The 18,766-nt window shown below is 43.4% G+C and overlaps 1 protein-coding gene across 1 annotated transcript in view; it reads left to right on the top strand.

Annotated features, from left to right (window-relative positions):
* LOC141109013 (Golgi-associated plant pathogenesis-related protein 1-like) overlaps positions 1-18,766 on the top strand; it is a 57,318-nt gene that overhangs the window by 22,553 nt on the left and 15,999 nt on the right. The window contains exons 2-3 of the mRNA XM_073600971.1: positions 4,613-4,831; positions 13,687-13,764. Coding sequence (XP_073457072.1) covers positions 4,613-4,831; positions 13,687-13,764 — 297 coding nt within the window. The remainder of the gene's footprint in view (positions 1-4,612; positions 4,832-13,686; positions 13,765-18,766) is intronic.

Raw genomic sequence — 18,766 nt, 5'->3', positions numbered from 1 at the left:
AGAATGAAGCCAGGCCATCACTTTCAACCCTTCCCTCCACCCTTCCCTCCACCCCAGCAGAGGCTGATGAGGAGCAAGCTGGGTCTTCCATCCTGGATGAACCAGATATGACCATCTGGAGTCAGGTAAATTATTTTAACAAATATTTACTGTACTAATATTAATGATGTTAACTGGATGTTATAATTGTCTAAAATAATTTTGCACTCAAAATTGTGTATACATATCAATTGACAGTAGTGGCTAAATATGTTTGGCACCTGCTTGAAATAATTAGGGTGTCTGATTAGACTCTTTTATTAAAGAGAAGTATTCACATTGAATTTGCTATTCATGAGAAGCAAACTGTGTGTCATTGATGAACCCCAAAAAATATACTCAAACTATTGTCCTTTTTTTATACACAGGATGAGTCCATCCAGGAGGAATGTGGGGAAAGTGGCAGGCAGGAGGAGACCAGGCCCATGGACAGCCTGGAGGAGGCCGGATTCACCATCATCCTGGAGGAGGCTGGGCCCAGTGTCAGGCAGGAGGTGGCTGCTCCCAGTGAGGTGGCTGCTCCCAGTGAGGTGGCTGGGCCAAGTGAGGTGGCTGGGCCAAGTGAGGTGGCTGGGCCCAGTAGGAGCCTGACCGAATCCCAAGTGCCTCCCCTCCACCTTCCCAAAAAAAGGGCCAGGAAGGGGATGGTCACACAGGACGCATCCCTGCGCCTCATGCAAGAGGCCACCCGTTTTTTAAGGAGCCCCCCCGAAGCGGAAGAATCCTATGGCTGCTACTTAGCCAGCAGGCTTCTTCAGATGAATAGGGAGCAGCGCCTCATTTGTGAGCGCCTATTTGGGGAAACAATCCATAAGGGGCTGCAGGGCACGCTAACACAAAACACCCAACTACATGAGGCAGCCCCCCCTCCTCCTCCTCCTCCTCCTCCTCCTCCTCCTGCCACAACTGAAACACCAGAGCCACAGCCTCAAAAGAAGGCTACAGGGAAGGCTGCAGGGCAGCGTGGAGGAAAGGCTGCAGGGAAGAGAAGAAAATGATGACCTGGGTTCAGTCTGGTCTGACAGAAGACGCAGGCTGTTGTAGGACCACAGTCTGGGGACATCTAGATCATCTGCTGGTGCTGTTGATCTCTGGGATTCTTGGACCAGATTGTGCTCCCTCTTATATGGACTCCGCAAGATCCCAATTTTCTGGTACACCGACTTTTTCCAGCGTTGACTTCCTCTTTATTTTATTTTGACCATGAATAAATGGATCATTTTTTGAGTTTAGCAAAAGACTTTATGTTTTTTCTTTGAAATCATTGATTTTACACACAATGTTAAATTAACAAGGGACAACAATCTCATTGAGTTTGAAAAAAAACACACCAAAAATACATTACTAATGTTAATAATGTTCAAGTGGTAAGTCTTGAAAATCCTAAAATTTACGTAACCAAAAACGGTGCTTTGGGTTAACTTTATCTAAAAACTAAAAAATAATCACTATAAAAAAAAAAAATAATAATGGGTTCTTTGTGTTAACTTTACAAACCTAAAAAAAAAAAAGGGGAAAAAGTATTATTAGTATGGAAACATTGTTTTTAAAATGCATACTATATCATTCATGAGATCAAAGAGAAAAAGAATCCAGAAATCAGTTTGGGAGAACTCTGATTATGAACAGCAAAACACCTTCGTTCTTTATAGAGCCTTCGTAAAGAAGAAATAAAATGCGCTGCATTCAACGATCACAGATTTTGCAGCGTGATGAATGTGCTACCTACAATACGAACACTTGTTTTACTAGACCGAGTGCTTCCGTTTAGTTTTTGCTTATGAGCATGCGTCGTTTTTTTGTCCGTCGGACTAGCATACAGACGAGCGGACTTCGGGGTCCGTCGTAGTTACGACGTAAAGATTTGAAGCATGCTTCAAATCTAAAGTCCGTCGGATTTGAGGCTAAAAAAGTCCGTTGAAAGTCCGGAGAAGCCCACACACGATCGGATTACCAGCCAGCTTTAGTCCGTCAGCGTCCGTTGGACTTTTGTAGACGAAAAGTCCGACCGTGTGTACGCGGCATTAGTGTAGCAAAAATAGAATAGAAAGTCTTTAGCACTAGCTGTCCTATGGTGGACTACTGCTCCCAGTCAGCCCTCTTCAGGCCCTGCCAGCCCTCCTGGCTGCAGCTGTCCGACTCCACTGCCCGTGACATCATAGTCCTTACTGCTGGCTCTGCACCCATCCCAGACTGCACACTACCAGTCTTCTCAGGCATGCCTCCCCAGTCCTCCCGATTGTGCCTGTCACTCACCCTCCTGGCGGCACATACCCTGGTGGTTCCCTCCTGAAGAATTGCCTGGCAGTACTAGCTCCTGCTGTCCTCTCTGTGCCTCCTGTTCAGATCCTCCATGCGTTCTTGAAAGGATCTGCCTGCACCCGAGCCCCAGGCTCAAGGTCACCCCACCCTCAAAGGCCCCGACAGCCTAGCACTCCATCCTCAGTTCTTCTACCCGGCAACTCCTCCCCAGCTGGGCTGACCCCGGGTATATCAAGGAGGCCTGCCCCCTGTCAATTCTAAATGGGGATTGGTCAGGGCTTCCTGAGACACCTCAGGCAGCTCCACCTCTCTTCCCCTCCTCTCTCCTCTCTATCGGATAGTGCCCACTATCGAGAAGTGCCCGGGGTGTACTGCGCAGTTACGATCAGCTGTTGTGACGGCGAGACGGCGCCTGCGCACAATAGCCGTCAGAAGAAATTTTTCTGTCAGATTGGGCCTGGCACTGCCGAGGCGTGTTCATGTCTGCGAGGGGCAGATTTGTACATGTTGGTGCAGATTTTTAAATGATGGGCAGTACTGCAAAGATGGGGGCGGATTTTTCAAAGATGGGCAGTGCTGCAAAACACATTTCTGCTATTTTTCCTGGACGCTTGCCCATATTTTAAAAATCCGCCACCATAGGCCGACATTCTGCCCGTGTATGTCGGTCTGTCAGACGGGCATGCTGGAAAACCAGCAGCCGACCAACTCCCGATCAGCACTCTCAGCCAATGGCAGAGAGCGCTGATTGGAATGTTCTGGCGGGGGCATCCCCTTGTTAGAACACAATAGCTCAGCGGGGGGAGATTGCTGGACTAACCTTGCATAGTTAGTACAGCGGATCCAACCACAGCTGACAATTTTTTTTTTCATGCAACCCGCTGGATTGCACGAAAAAACTTTAGTGTGTACCCGGCTTAAGCTGGCCGTACATTATATAATTTTCTTGCTCAATTTTCATTAGATTTACCTTCAACTAGGTAGTTCAAGGGCCTGCCTGATGGCACACAAATTGAAAAGTGTTTAGATGTGACCTCATATTATATGGTTTTGGTAAATCTAAAGGAAAATGTACAAGAAAATTGTATAATGTATGGCCAGCCTTAGGCTGGAAATAGAGGGGGGATTTAATGGCACACTCCAGTTAAAACTGAAAACGAACATACAAAAACACACAGTCCAGGCGCTCCAGAGAGGTCCTATGAAAACAGTCTACCCTTCCAGACAAGGAAATCCAGGAAATCATGCTTGAGGCTCGGTTCACTCTTGGGGGATGACAGACATCGCATGTGATTCGCACCGAATTGCTGTGCGATGCAAATTCAGCCATTCAAACTGTATGGCTAAAATCGCATCGCATTCGCACCAAAATGGTGCAGGAACCTTTTTTTGGTCCGCACTGGAATCGGATCGCATGTTCACACCCATGCGATCTGATTCCTGCACCATTTGACAATTCACACTGCAACCTGTGAACCAATCTGGTGTTGTCATTAACCTTACATTGACACCCGCATCGGTTCGCAGATCTCAGTGTGCGATTCAGGTGCGATGCGGGAACCGGCACCGAATTGCAGGGTTTCCCGCATCGCACCAGTGTGAACCGCGGCTCAATGAAAGGGCAAATAAAAGTCATCATACTAATTCTCTCATTAAGTCATTGTGAGCTGCAATGTGTATAACTGGATACACACTGACTTATTTTTTTGTTTTTTGTTAAACCAGCAGGCTGAACAAAAAATAAACCTCACAGATTCTTGCATCCACACAAGTAATCTGTTGTGCTATTGTACGCTGACAGCAGGGACTCTCCCCTCTGTCAGAATACACTGATCAGCACTGCAGCCATTGACCGCAGCAGCTGATCAAATGCTGCTTTTCTAGCAGGACAGTTCAACAGAAGCTGGTCTAACGATCGTCTTTTGGTAAACAGGAGGGGTTACACACAGAAAAAAATGTGCCCGGCTCTTGGTGAAATGGCCAAATTTCGATCTGTGTGTTTGCAGCTTATGTCCTGTAGTGATCAGCAGATCAGTGTCTCTCTATGTTGCTGTTAATGTACAGGAGCTCCTGTGTGTCCAGCAATCTCTGCCAAATCTGAAAAATCCATAAAAGTGAGCAGGACCAGTAGGACACAATAGTGTGTAGAGATAAAGGCCAGTCCAGCCAGTGAGAAAGTATTGAGGCCAACATAACAGCCAGGTGACTAGCATTTTCAGGACGATAACTATGGAAACCCTACATTTATCTTATGTAAGGTTCAACTTATATACAATTGGCTTTAAATAAACAGATTCTTCTTGTCCATTAGGAATTAACTTAAGACAGTTTGAAGCAAGTTTCCTGTCGGCCCACAACAAATATCGGAAGCTACATGGATCACCACCTCTTCAGCTTAACCGGAGCCTCTGCAGTTCAGCACAGAAGTGGGCTGACCACCTACTGTCCAAAAGAGTCCTTCAGCACAGCAACTCAGGCGTGGGAGAAAACTTATACTACAAGAGCTCCTCCAACCCCCAAGATCTACCAGGTACGCCATCAGTAATACACAGCCTTCCATCCGACTGTAGGCAGTGCCATTGTAGGCAATGAGCCACACACAAAACCATCTCCACAGGATGACACAGGTTGGAGCATCACATGCCATGATTACTGGGCAATATTGGGATTAGAGGATCCCTACACTAAGAACAATGCATTATTGTCAAAATGCTGTCTGCCTGGTTGTCTCCGTGTTCAATATTTTTTGGCTCACATGCCTGGAACAAGCATGTGGATTGGAAAGTCAGAAAGACATCTGAACTGCTAACTTGTTTCAAGTCAAAGTCAAACAGACTGAGCACTTTGCAAGTGCAGTTGCCCAGAGCTTAGTAAATAAGGGGAAGCTCTGCTGACTTTCATCATCCAATTATGTGCCAGCAAAAATGCAGTTTTTTTATTTTCCTTGTGTAGCAGTGCGCACCTGATGCCCGAAGCTGCAGGCTGTCACAGCCAGGTGCCCACACTTGCAATGCTGGCGGAGAGGGGGGGAGCGAGGCTTCGGATGGTCGCATCTCTGGACCATGGGACAGGTGAGTGTCTGTTTATTAAAAGTCAGCAGCTACACTTTTTGTAGCTGCTAACTTTTAATAAACGTAAAAGCTACTGGAATACCGCTTTAAGCTGGAACCAGCAATCAATATAGCCTGAAAAAAAAAAAAAAATTAGCGTAGGGCTAACATGAACAGGACAGGGAATCTGGACATGTCAGGGTTAAAGCATGTTGTCTGGTAACATGGGGCTGCAGGGTATTGGGCAGACAGTGTGGGGGAGGGACTGGAAAAGTACAGGAGAGGGACAAGGGGCAACCGGACATCCAGGGAGGACACGAGGAGGAGAAGCATTCCCGCCCACCCTACATCAGCTTGGTTTGTTCTATGCTTGTGTTCAAGTAAATGGGGCCACTCCGCATGGGACAGGAGCCAGCACTACAGAGGAGGCATTGGCTTATTGCTCTTGCTCCCTACTACAGCTCCATCTTTACAAGTAGTCCTTCTGCATTGCACTGTTTGATGCTCTGGTGATGCTCTGATGGTAGGTCAGCAAGCCCAGACTGCGATCTACCAGTCACCTGTCCGTGATCTACTGGTAGATCGCGATCTACAGGTTGCTGACCCCCGCTGTAATTCCTCACATTAATGCCAAAGGTAACAGTGCCACCTATTGACAAAAGGGAGAAACCACAGCTAAAACAGGCTTAGGTGGAAAACCACTTTGATCAAAAAGACTACAAATTAGCCAGGCTAACTACAACCCAGCAAAGCTAAATTGAGCCGTTTAAAGGGGTTGTAAACCCTCGTGTTTTTTCACCTTAATGCATCCTATGCATTAAGGTGAAAAAACACCTGGCAGTCACCAGCCCCCCAGTTTTACTTACCTGAGTCCCTTCATCTCTCCTCGTCGGGGACAGGCTGTCCCTCTCTCTACGGGGTCCTAGCTCTTGATTGGATAGATTGATAGCAGCGCAGCCATTTGCTCCCGTGGGCGCCGGAGAGCGGGGCCGAGTCCGGCATTCGTGTCTGTGGATGCAAATGGTGGACTCAAGAGCACATCCGCAAGGTAACCCCCTTCTCCTAGGGCAGGGATATGCAATTAGCAGACCTCCAGATGTTGCAAAACAACAAGTCCCATCATGCCTCTGCCTCTTGGTGTCATGCTTGTGGCTGTCAGAGTCTTGCTATGCCTCATGGGACTTATAGTTCTGCAACAGCTGAAGGTCCGTTAATTTCATATCCCTGTTTTAGGGGGTTATCTGATGCGGGGATGAGCAGCGAGAGCCGCCGGGGGACCCCAGAAGAGGATGTTCAGGGCCACTCTGTGCAAAACGAGCTAGACAGTGGAGGTAAGTATGACATGTTTGTTATTTAAAAAAAAAAAAAAAACGATCCTTTACAATCAGTTTAAGACAAGGGTGCTACACTTGCATGTAATTGGGTATTTTTTGCAAAGTTAAGCATTGCCTCATTTACTAAGCTCTGGAGCAAATTCCCGTGCAGAAGGCAACTGCACTTGCAAAGTGCACAGTCTGTTCGCCTTTAGCAAATCAGCCACAATGGCTCAGAAAGTGGTGAAGACAGTGGATGAGACAGACAGGCAACTAGTATTTTCACAAGAAAACATCAGCAGTGTGGCAGCTTCTATATTTCTTCATTACGAGTTCCCTTAAATCAGAGGAAGGATTTTCGAAGCCATCTTAACTTCTCACAGATTCTGGAGATATACAGATTGATTTACTAAAACTGGAGAGTGTAAAATCTGGTGTAGCTGTGCATGGTAGCCAATCAGCTTCTAACTTCAGCTTGTTCAATTAAGCTTTGACAATAAAACCTAGAAGCTGATTGGTTTTTATGCAGAGCTATACCAGATTTTGTACTCTCTTGTTAACCTCCCTGGTGGTTTTCCCGAGTGTGGCTCGGGGTTAAATTTCAGTCCCATTGGCGGTAACTCCCGAGCCACACTCAGAATTGCATTGCAGGATCCTGGTGCAGTGTACATACCTTGTCCCCAGGATCCTGTGATGTCCCCCCGCTGTGTCTGCGGGCTCTGGCCCAGCCCGATGCCTCTGTGTGCCAGGCTCCATTCCCTGCAAGCGTCGCAACGCACGGGGGCGGAGCCCGGCGGCAAATTAAAAAAATAGAACATTCATAACACATACAGTACACTGTAATCTTACAGATTACATTACTGTATGAAATCATTTCACATCCCTTTTGTCCCTAGTGGTTTGTTTAGTGCCCTGCCTGCAGTTTTATATTATATAAACTGTTCTTTCTGCCTGGAAACTTGATATTGTCAATAGCAATAAAAAATCATCCAGATGATGGATCAAGAATGGGGACCCTGATTTAACGGTTACCACCCATTCCAAAAAGGTAGAAAATTCCTCGAAATAAAAACACGACAGCGAACATCCCATTGGTAGACAGCGATCAAAATAATTGGTCACATATTTATAAAACTCTAGCTGGTGTTTCATTTTTTCAAAAATTAAATAATCTACCTTCCCGTTTATCTTATTTTTCTGTGCTACAGGCTCTTAAGGGTTATAAGAAATTGCATGCTACAGAATAATATGTTGCAGTCGTAAACCGGAAGGGGTTCTTTTGCTAATAGATACAATTTCAGAAATCCGCAGAGCCGCAAAAAAGGCCAAAGTAAAAACTGCATTAAAAAGAATTGCCTCAAAGGGAGAGAAACACACCGAACTAGTAATAACACAAAAAGACGAAAGAATATCAGGTGTAATTGGGCTCCTATTATCTATAGTAGCATGCAATTTCTTATAACCCTTAAGAGCCTGTAGCACAGAATAATAAGATAAACAGGAAGGAGGTAGATTATTTAATTTTTGAAAAAATGAAATACCAGCTAGAGTTTTATAAATATGTGACCAAGAATAATCTTTGGACATTAGTGATTCCAAAAAAGATAAAACCATAGGCTCCAAACAATCCGAAACCTGGACCTGCATAGACTCCAAAAATTGCAACCAAAGTAATACCAGCTACCAAAGGAATACCAAATTCTTTGCAAGTATCCACAAAAACTTGCAATAATGAAAGAGATTGGGAAGTATCAGGTGACCCCATAAATAAAAAATCATCCAGATAATGGATCAAGAATGAGGAGCCCGATTTAACAGTTCAGCGACAGCGATCAAAATAAAATTTGTCCTTAAATTGAAAACCCAAAGAATTAAAGCAACTAGGGTGGATTGGAAGAAGCCTAAAAGCAGATTTAATATCTGCTTTTGCCAATAACACAGAGCCATTTAACAATTTAATTTTTTGTATTGCCTGTTCAAAAGATGCGTAAGAAACAGATGATAAATCTTCATCTATTTGGTCATTCAGAAAAGAACCAGCCGGAAAAGATAAGTGATGTATCAAACGATACGTATTCGGTTCCTTTTTAGGCACTAAACCCAAGGGGGATAAACGGAAATTACTAAAAGGGGGGTGATCAAAAGGACCAGAAATCCTGCCAAGCTCAAGTTCAGATTCCAATATTCGCGTAACCACCAAAGGTAATTCTGAGACGGATTTTAAATTTTTAACCAAAGTGCAACCTAAACCTTGAAATCTTGGAATGAAAAAAACATCCTTAAAACCTCTAATAAGAAGATCCGCTGTCTGTCGATTTGGATACCGCTGAAGCCACGGGCGAATGTTTGATAAATTCACCGGGGTTATTGCTTTTGAGAAAAAACTCTTTTTGAGGCTGTTTGCTTGCTGGTTTGCTTGCTACATTTTCCAAAAACATTTTGATACAGGATGTAAACCTCTGCAAAGAGCACATTAATGTTTGTATTTACATGTAGTGGGCCCTCTGCATTGATTATCATTAAAAGAAAAACATATACCTTTCTTGTAAGGAGCCGATGATGGAGGAAGAACATTACCTGCACTCAACCTGGGAGGATTTGGTTTCTGTGGGAGGAAAAGATTAAGCCACAAACCTACATCTTTCAAACCCCACTATAAACCAGAGTAGATAGACATTTTGTAACGGAATGCTTCATCATATGCGAACCAAGCAAAACCCAAAAAACATCTCTATGCTTCCTGAATAATATCAATATGTTGAAAAAGTCTCGGGCTCCTATCCGGAAAACGCTCACAAAGTATGCTATAAGAAATACAAAAACCTTGCAACCAATTAGAAAAAGATTTAGGGGTAAGTCTGCGATGTTCCTCATCAGATTTATCACTTTTATCCAATTTTAAGAAAGACTCCTTAGTAGATGGTAAAAGAGATCAGTGTCCCTTTACGTCAAAAGTGGTTTTAGACCAGCTAGAAAACAGAGATAGTAAATTAGAACACTTGCAGAATTGAGCGATAGTGAATCGTGGGGAAATTCATTTTATTATAATTTTTTTTAAATTATTTATAGTTATTTATTATACTATAATTTATGATTTTGCGTTTCAAACTTTATCATAACCGAGGTGTCTACTAGATTCTTGTTTGGACAGATTTAAGTATGTTATTGCTAAGAATTACAGGTCTACGATATAAAACGCCAAATTTCCATGCAAAACAATTGTACCGCTTTGAGACGCAAAAATCTGACAAAATCATACCGCCAGGAAGGTTAAGCCACTATCTGATCTTTATACATCCCCATTGTTAGATAACAACATGTGCCCTAGTGCCTGTGCTTTATGAAACAAAAGAGCAGATGTTTCCTGTTTTCACAGCATCTCCCGGCGCTCACGTGACTCCCATCTCTCTCCTCTCCCATCTGACAGCTCCAGCGGCAGGGCCGAGACTCCCCCTTTGATGTCAGCCAGGGAGCAGAGGAGGAGAGAGCCAAGGAGTCACGTGAGCTCTGGGAGGCGCTGCAAAAACAGGTAGAAATCAGCTTTTTTTTTAAATAAAGCACAGGCACTAGGACACAGGTTGTTATCTAACAATGGGGATGGTATAAAGATCAGATAGTTTTGTAGCAGCCGGAGGGGAGCAAAGTGGCATAGGGGGACCTGACAGGCTTGGAGGGGGACAGGGAGAGACACAGGAGAGCTGCAAATAGCAGGGGCTGACGGAGGCACGTAAACTGACCACGGTGTCAGGGCTAAGCAGCCATGATATACCGTGGTCAGTTTATGGGGGGGGGGCATAGGCAGGAAGGATCAGCCAGGTATTTCAGGTGATACAGGGGGCCGAATTACAAAGCATAAGCACTGTACTGTGTAACATGCTTTAAGCGAACGGGATCCATTTATTTTTCTTAGGTTAAAAAAACGCTTTAGGTAAATCAGTGTTGGACTATGATTGTTCTGCTTAATAAGGAGAAATGTCCTACAAAATGTTGTCCCCTGTACCTTCCAAACATCAAAAGTCACTGCAAACAAAGAAGACCCTTTGGCAGAGAAGTACCCTTTAACCCCGGAAGATTTTACCCCCTTCCTGACCTGAGCACTTCGGCATTGCGTCGCTTTAACTGACAATTGCGCGGTCGTGCGATGTTGCACCCAAACAAAATTGACGTCCTTTTTCCCCACAAATAAAGCTTTCTTTTAGTGGTATTTGATCGCCTCTTCAGTTTTTATTTTTTGCGCTATAAACAAAAAAAGAGCGACTATTTTGAAAAAAATGCGATATTTATTACTTTTTGCTATAATAAATATCCCCCAAAAATACATAAAAAAACATTTTTTTTCCTCAGCTGAGGCCGATATGCATTCTTCTACATATTTTTGGTAAAAAAAAAAAAAAAAAATTGCAATAAGTGTATATTGATTGGTTTGCGCAAAAGTTATAGCGTCTACAAAATAGGGGATAGTTTTATGGCTTTTTTATTATTCATTTTTTTTACTAGTAATGGTGGCGATCTGCGATTTTTATTGGGACTGCGACATTATGGTGGACACGTCGGATAATTTTGACACAATTTTGGGACCATTGGCATTTTTACAGCGATCAATGCTATAAAATTGCATTGATTACTGTAAAAATGTCACTGGCAGTGAAGGGGTTAACCACTAGGGGGCAATGAAGGGGTTAAGTGTGTCCTAGTGTGTGTTCTAACTGAAGGGGGGATGGGACTGGGCAGGAGAGATGACAGATCGCTGTTCATACTCTGTATGAACAGACGATCTGTCTGTTCTCCCCTCAAAGAACCGGAAACTGTGTGTTTACACACACAGATCCCGGTTCTCGGTGTGTCCCGAACGATCGCGACCGCTGGGCACTAGCATCAGCTCCGTACGGGCCCCCTAGTGGCCGTCTATGTTACCGACGTAACATGACGGCGATTCGCGCAGCCGAGCCATGTTGCCGCAGTACAACTGCGGCGGCTGGTCGGCAAGCAGTTAAAGCATAACTGTACATATACAATAAATATAAAAGTTAAAAAGTCTACTCACCCCTGTTAAAATGTTACGTTTCTGTGATGTAAAAAAATGAGACAAAGATAAATCATTTCAGAGCTTTTTCCACCTTTAATGTGACCTATTAACTGTACAACTCAATTGAAAAACAAACTGAAATCTTTTGGGGGGTTAAAAATAAAAAAGCTAAAATAATGTGGTTGCATAAGTGTGCACACCCTCTAATAACTGGGGATGTAGCTGTGTTCAGAATTAAGCAATCACATTCAAACTCATGTTAAATAGGAGTCAGTACAAACTGCCATCATTTAAAGTGCCTCTGATCAACCCCAAATAAAGTTCAGCTGTTCTAGTAGGTCTTTTCTGACATTTTCTTAGTCGCATCGTACAGCAAAAGCCATGGTCCACAGAGAGCTTCCAAAGCATCAGAGGGATCTCATTGTTAAAAGGTATCAGTCAGGAGAAGGGTACAAAATAATGTCCAAGGCATTAGATATACCATGGAACAAAGTGAAGACAGTCATCATTACGTGGACGTCCCTCCAAAATTGATGAAAAGATGAGAAGAAAACTGGTCAGGGAGGCTGCCAAGCGGCCTACAGCAACATTAAAGGAGCTGCAGGAATATCTGGCAAGTACTGGCTGTGTGGTACATGTGACAACAATCTCCTGTATTCTTCATATGTCTGGGCTATGGCGTAGAGTGGCAAGACGGAAGACTTTGCTTATGAAGAAAAACTTCCAAGCCCGGCTAAATTTTGCAAAAACACATCTGAAGTCTCCCAAAAGCATGTGGGAAAATGTGTTTTGGCCTGATGAAACCAAGGTTGAACTTTTTGGCCATGATTCCAGAAGATATGTTTGGCTTAAAAACAACACTGCATATCACCAAAAGAACACCATACCCACCGTGAAGCATGGTATATATAATATCTACTTTTGTGAGTAGCCATTTGGCTGTTTTGTCTTGTCCAATTAAACAGAAGTTCTTTACTACTGCACTGAGTCTGGCGCACCTTGTCCTTTTCTATTTCTGTTTTATAGAGCTGTGCATATGTATAGAAGGGTTGGGCCCGAAAGTGACTCAAGCCCAGGGACCCCCACCACCCTATGTCCTGCCCTTCCCAAAGCATACATCCAAATCAACAAAGGAATGGCTTCACCAGAAGAAGATTAAAGATTTGGAATGGCCCAGCCAGAGCCCAGACCTGAACCCCATTGAAAATCTGTGGGGTGATCTGAAAAGGGATTTGCACAGGAGATGTCCTCCCAATCTGACAGATTTGGAATGTTTTTGCAAAGAGTGGGCAAATATTGCCAAGATGTGCCATGCTGATAGACTCATACCCAAAAAGACTGAGTGCTGTAATAAAATCAAAAGGTGCTTCAACAAATTTTTAGTTTAAGGGTGTGCACACTTATGCAACCATATTATTTTAGTTTTTTATTTTTACTTCCCTCCACCTCCACCACCCACTGAGTTGTACAATTTAAAAGTCATATTAAAAGGTGGAAAAAATTCTGAAATTATTTATCTTTGTGTAGACTTTTTATATCCACTGTACATATACCTGGATATAACTGTCTGTTGAGATGCCGTTATAAAACATAGTATTAATAATAACAGTAATAGTAATGAATACATAAAATATTAATGTAGAAATGCAGTCATAAATAGTAGCAAGTCAGCAAAAAATCATAAATAAATACATAATATATTCTGGATGGATCGATACACCATACAGGAATATTTCCACTTCCACCTGTCTCAGAGACAGAAAACTTCCCCTACTGGGTCACAAACAAGAAAAACACCTTTTAGCAGAGTGGGGTAGGATCTGGAGCCTCATTCAATTATTACTGCTGTCCACGCTTCTGATGGGGACATTCCCCTCAGTAGTCATCAAAACAGGAAATGAGAGAAAATCCACATTTGAGACACAGAAACAAAAAGTCTGCATAGAGACAGATGTCATACTACTCATAATTCTCCATTGTCTTTTATTATATTCAGGTAATGAAGGAGTGGACAGCTGGTACAGAGAGGTCCAGAACTATAACTACAGCAAACCTGGCTTTTCCGCTGCTACAGGTAAGAAGAGTTCAAAGCATGATTTGTCTATATGTGCATTAAAGTGGAGGGAAGTGGGGATGGGAGGAGATAAGAGAAGAAAGAGATGAGACAGGAGAGAGGAAAAGAAGCAAGGGAGCAGTGTTAATTTTGGCAGACAATTTCGATTTAGTTTTAGTCTTAGGACTAAAATGGCATTTTAGTTTTAGTCCCATTTTAGTCTTCTGCAAGTGTTTTAATTTTAGTCATAGTCTGACTAAAATGCCAGTTTAGTTTTAGTCATTATATTTTAGTCGACTAAAATCTCCAGTACATTTTAGTCAACTAAAATCGAATGTGTTTAGTTAAATTGTAATGCGTTATTTAAGCATTTCTCTAGAATTTCCAAACTCAATATTTACTCCTGGAGTAAAACATCTAATATCATGTTATTATTTATGGTATTAAGGTTTGAACAAACTCACAGATACAGATTTAGCTGCTCTGACGGTGGTCTGAGGAGGCCAGTAATGCTGCACAGTGCTCTGGATGGTGGTCTTGGGAGGCCTGTAATGCTACAGAGTGCTCTGGATGGTGGTCTTAGGAGGCCAGAAATGCACAGTGCTCTGTATGGTGGTCTGAAGAGACCTGTAATGCTGCAGAGTGCTCTGGACAGTGGTCCGAGGAGGCCTGTAATGCTGCAGAGTGCTCTGGATGGTGGCCTTAGGAGGCCTGTAATGCTGCAGAGTGCTCTGGATGGTGGTCCAAGGAGGCCTGTAATGCTGCACAGTGCTAGATGGTGGTCTCAGGTCTGAGGAATGGCCTGTAATGCACAGTGCCCTGAATACCACTGTCAGTGGTCAGAGGAGGCCTGTAATGCTGCAAAGTGCTGGATGGTGGTCTGAGGGATGGCCTATAATGCACAGTGCCCTGAATGCCACTGCCAGTGGTCAGAGGAGGCCTGTAATGGACAGTCGCACAGTGTGCTCCGGACGGATAGTGGTCTGAGGGGAGGCCTCTGGCCTGCTATAATTGTAATGTACCACAACTGTTATTCCTGTACACACTCACAGACTGCTCTGGGCACCTGGGGGTGTGGTCATCTTGTCAGGAGTCAGGACTCCGGAGGCCTCATCTGTAATGCAATGCTGCCTCTCACTCTCAGGCAGTTAGGTTTGCCACCTGTCTGGGATTCACCCGGACAGTTCGGGTTTGGAATCATGTGTCTGAGTTTCAAACTGCCTGAAACCCGGACACATTATTCAGACTGTACTATGGCTTCCCAGCAGGGTTGCTGGCTTCAGTTGTCTAAGAAGAGAGTGTCTGTTACAGTCTCTTCCACACTACCCAAAGCCAGCACTAACAATCCCCCCCCATACACACAGAGACAGGTGAGGAGAGGGGGCTTGATTTGCTCCTCTTCCTCCAGCCCCTACTCCTCTGTGTCTGCCCATACTCCAATCCCCAGCACTGTACCTCAGAAAAGGAAAGTGGGGGCCGGAAATTTGAAGTCCAGCAGCCTCAGATACATCTGGATGAGAGGTGCTGACTGCCAAGGGGTGAGTGAGCTCACCATCCACCCCTGTCTGTGACTGAAGTCTCCCCCCTTCTCTCTCCTGCCTCTGAGTGGGTACACTAAAGGTAAATCAGAGTTTTCAGAGCACCCCTTACAGAAGCCACAGTGTTCCTCCTTACATCAGAGTCCTCTACGTGCAGAGTTCTGTGTTCCCCCTTAAATCAGGGTTTCCAGAGAATCCCTTATGTCAGAGTCTGCAGAGTCCCACCTTACAGTGTAAGGGAACTCTGTGAGTTCAGATGTAAAAGGGGAACTCTGCGGGTTCAGATGTAAAAGGGGAGCTCTGCGGGTTCAGATGTAAAAGGGGAGCTCTGCGGGTTCAGATGTAAAAGGGAACTCTTGTGATTACCTTCATATGATTAGAAATGTTATTTCATTGCAAAATATATGTATAGTTTATACCATGAAAAAAAGATTGCTGTGCGCAGTTAAAGTGTTTGGGTTTGACTTGAAGAAAAGGTGGCAACCCTACGGGCAGTCCTCTTGTCACAGTGCGCTTCTTTTGCTGGGAGGGGATTGCGGAAGCAGGCAGAGTTCAGTGAAAAAATGGAAGTTAGTTCATGAGGGTAAACGTCCCTGCCTCACATTTTCGTCCCGTTTTCGTTCGTTAATGAAAACAGATCTGATTTTCATCATAGTTTTCGTCAGTGGACAAAAATGTGCTGTACTTTTCATTTAGTTTTCGTCACTGTAAAAATGCAGCTGACAAAATCTTTGACGAAAACGTTTTCACTGACGAAATTAACACTGCAAGAGAGAAAGGAACAGATAGAGGAAAGAGTTATGGAAATGAGGGAGAAAGAAATGTGTGAAGTAATTGTGTTTACAATTTGTACAGCATAGGGTCTAATCACACTCCATCTGCGTGAGGGCCCATTGGAGGGTGTGGAAATGCCTTTCACGTCATGAATGACATCAAAACACATGTAATTTCCTGCCCAAAACTTATAGGGAAATTGTAGTTTCCTATTTACAGTGACCAATGGGGGCAGTATTGTATTGCTTAACATACCATATTTAATTCCCGAATAACCTTTGACTTAGGCTTAAAGAAAAACTATGAATTAGACTGAAATGTCACTTATGTGTCAAACCACTCCAGACCTGGCGGCCACACTAATTACCTTCCCTTTAAATTCCTTAAGTTAGGTAATGTGGAACTTAACCCCATGTATTATTTTACGAGGATTTTACTCTAATGCCCTGTACACGCGGTCGGATTTTCCGACGGAAAATGTGTGATAGGACCTTGTTGTCGGAAATTCCGACCGTGTGTAGGCTCCATCACACATTTTCCATCGGAATTTCCGACACACAAAGTTTGAGAGCTTGCTATAAAATTTTCCGACAACAAAATCCGTTGTCGGAAATTCCGATCGTGTGTACACAAATCCGACGCACAAAGTGCAACGCATGCTCAGAATAAATTAAGAGACAAAAGCTATTGGCTACTGCCCCGTTTATAGTCCCGACATACGTATTTTACGTCACCGCGTTCAGAACGATCGGATTTTCTGACAACTTTGTGTGACCGTGTGTATGCAAGACAAGTTTGAGCCAACATCCGTCTGAAAAAATCCATGGATTTTGTTGTCGGAATGTCCGATCAATGTGTGTACGGGGCATTAGAATCCCAATACATTTAGACTCTTCATAAGATTACAAACATGCTATGTCATATTTACAGTATATTTATATAGACAATATATCCATGATTTATATTCAACAATAAGTAATGAATATATAAATGAATATTATAAAAAAAATATATATATTAAAAAAAATGCACAAACCAAAATATGTGACATATTCAATTAGTTATACATATAATTACTCCAAAATAATGTAATTATTAGATAATGAGAATTTTTGCTAATTTTTATATTTGCAGTAATTTATATAGATCATTTAAAAAACACAAATTGTTAATATGTCTTTTACTTTCATTCCTTAGTCAAAGAGACAATGTCTGTTCACTGTTATTTGACACCTAGGAGTCCCTATTCTTAACATAACATTGGGCCCCTTTGGCTAATGCCTTAACTGAATAACTCCTTTCTGTGGAAGTCTAATCCCCCCAGAATAAATAAATCTATACTCAAAAGGCCCTGGACAGAGGGTGGTGTAGCCTGTCCGGATCTTCAGAAATATTTATTTGCTGCACTACTATCACACGCCCATAACTGGATAGCCTCAAACTATACCAATGCTGCTGTAGTCCTTGAGGCTGCACACCTTGGTTCCTACAAGGCGCTGAGAAATGCTTTATATAGGGGTATCAGGGCCCCCTTTCCTCTCACACTTTTCATGAAGGCGGTGATCAAGGCTTGGCAACTATTGGTATGTAAACTACAAGGGGACCCTCACACTAGATCTCCGGACATCCCCTTGTGGCTCAACCCTCATTTATCAGAGTTTCTGACTGTCCCGGGGTTCTGGGCTGCCAGAGGTATCAAAAAACTGGAGCATATCTGTATTAGTGGCTCTCTTCTATCCTTTTATTCCTTTAAGGAGAAATTTGGGCTTACTATTTACCAGTTCTTTAGGTTTCTTCAAATTCACCACGCCTTCGCTACCCAATTTGGATCCACCCCAGTGCTTCTCCTTTGGTCCAACCTCGAATCCACATTAGAGGATGTCCCTCTGGTCAAGCCCACCTCTACCATTTATAAAGCTTTATTACCCTCAGTCCATTTTGGTCTTGAGCATTTATTCTCTAAGTGGCAGGATCCCTGATCTGGATTCGGAAGACTGGGAAGACGCCCGGCAGTATCCTTTTCTACAACTTATCTCCGGAAGAGATTGGTTGATACAACTTAAACTGATTCACAGGGTTTATTTATCACCCCAAAGATTATCCAAAATTTACTCAAACTCCTCCTCCAACTGTTGGAAGTGTGATATAGCAGATGCTGACTTCAACCATATGTTATGGTCCTGTCCCAGGATCCAGTCCTTTTGGACGGAGGTCACAAAGATCACTGAAACTCTGCTCATGATCCATGTTCCCCTGAATGTCTCTATCTGCTTGCTGGGTCTGGTGGGCTCCCTGGCACGCCGCCGAGCAACCAGAACTCTAATAGGACTCCTATTATTTTATGCTAGGAAGGCTTTAATCATAAAATGGAAACAACCAGAGGTACCCACTTTGAACTAATGGAAATCGTTGATCAACTCAGCGGTGCCATTATACAAAGTGGCCTATCATGCCAGATGCTGCCCAGCTAAGTTTGACAAAATTTGGCACGTGTGGTTAGAATCAGACATCACAAACGCGACACAATAGGATCTGGATCCCTTTGTTTACTTTAACTAAATGTCTTGTAGAGGTGAAGACCTAATTTTGCTGTTATCTGAAGGCACACCTAGATGCGTTATCCTCAACCTCAGCATCTCTCCCTGAAGTGGTCACCTGAAGTACAAGATCCATTATCCTCCCCCATATCCCTCCAATTTGATGACATGAGT

This window comes from Aquarana catesbeiana, linkage group LG09, assembly GCF_042186555.1.
Source record: "Aquarana catesbeiana isolate 2022-GZ linkage group LG09, ASM4218655v1, whole genome shotgun sequence".
Taxonomy (NCBI): Eukaryota; Metazoa; Chordata; class Amphibia; order Anura; family Ranidae; genus Aquarana; species Aquarana catesbeiana.
The sequence above is the reverse complement of the archived record's forward strand: the minus strand, read 5'-3'. Positions and strand labels throughout refer to the sequence as shown.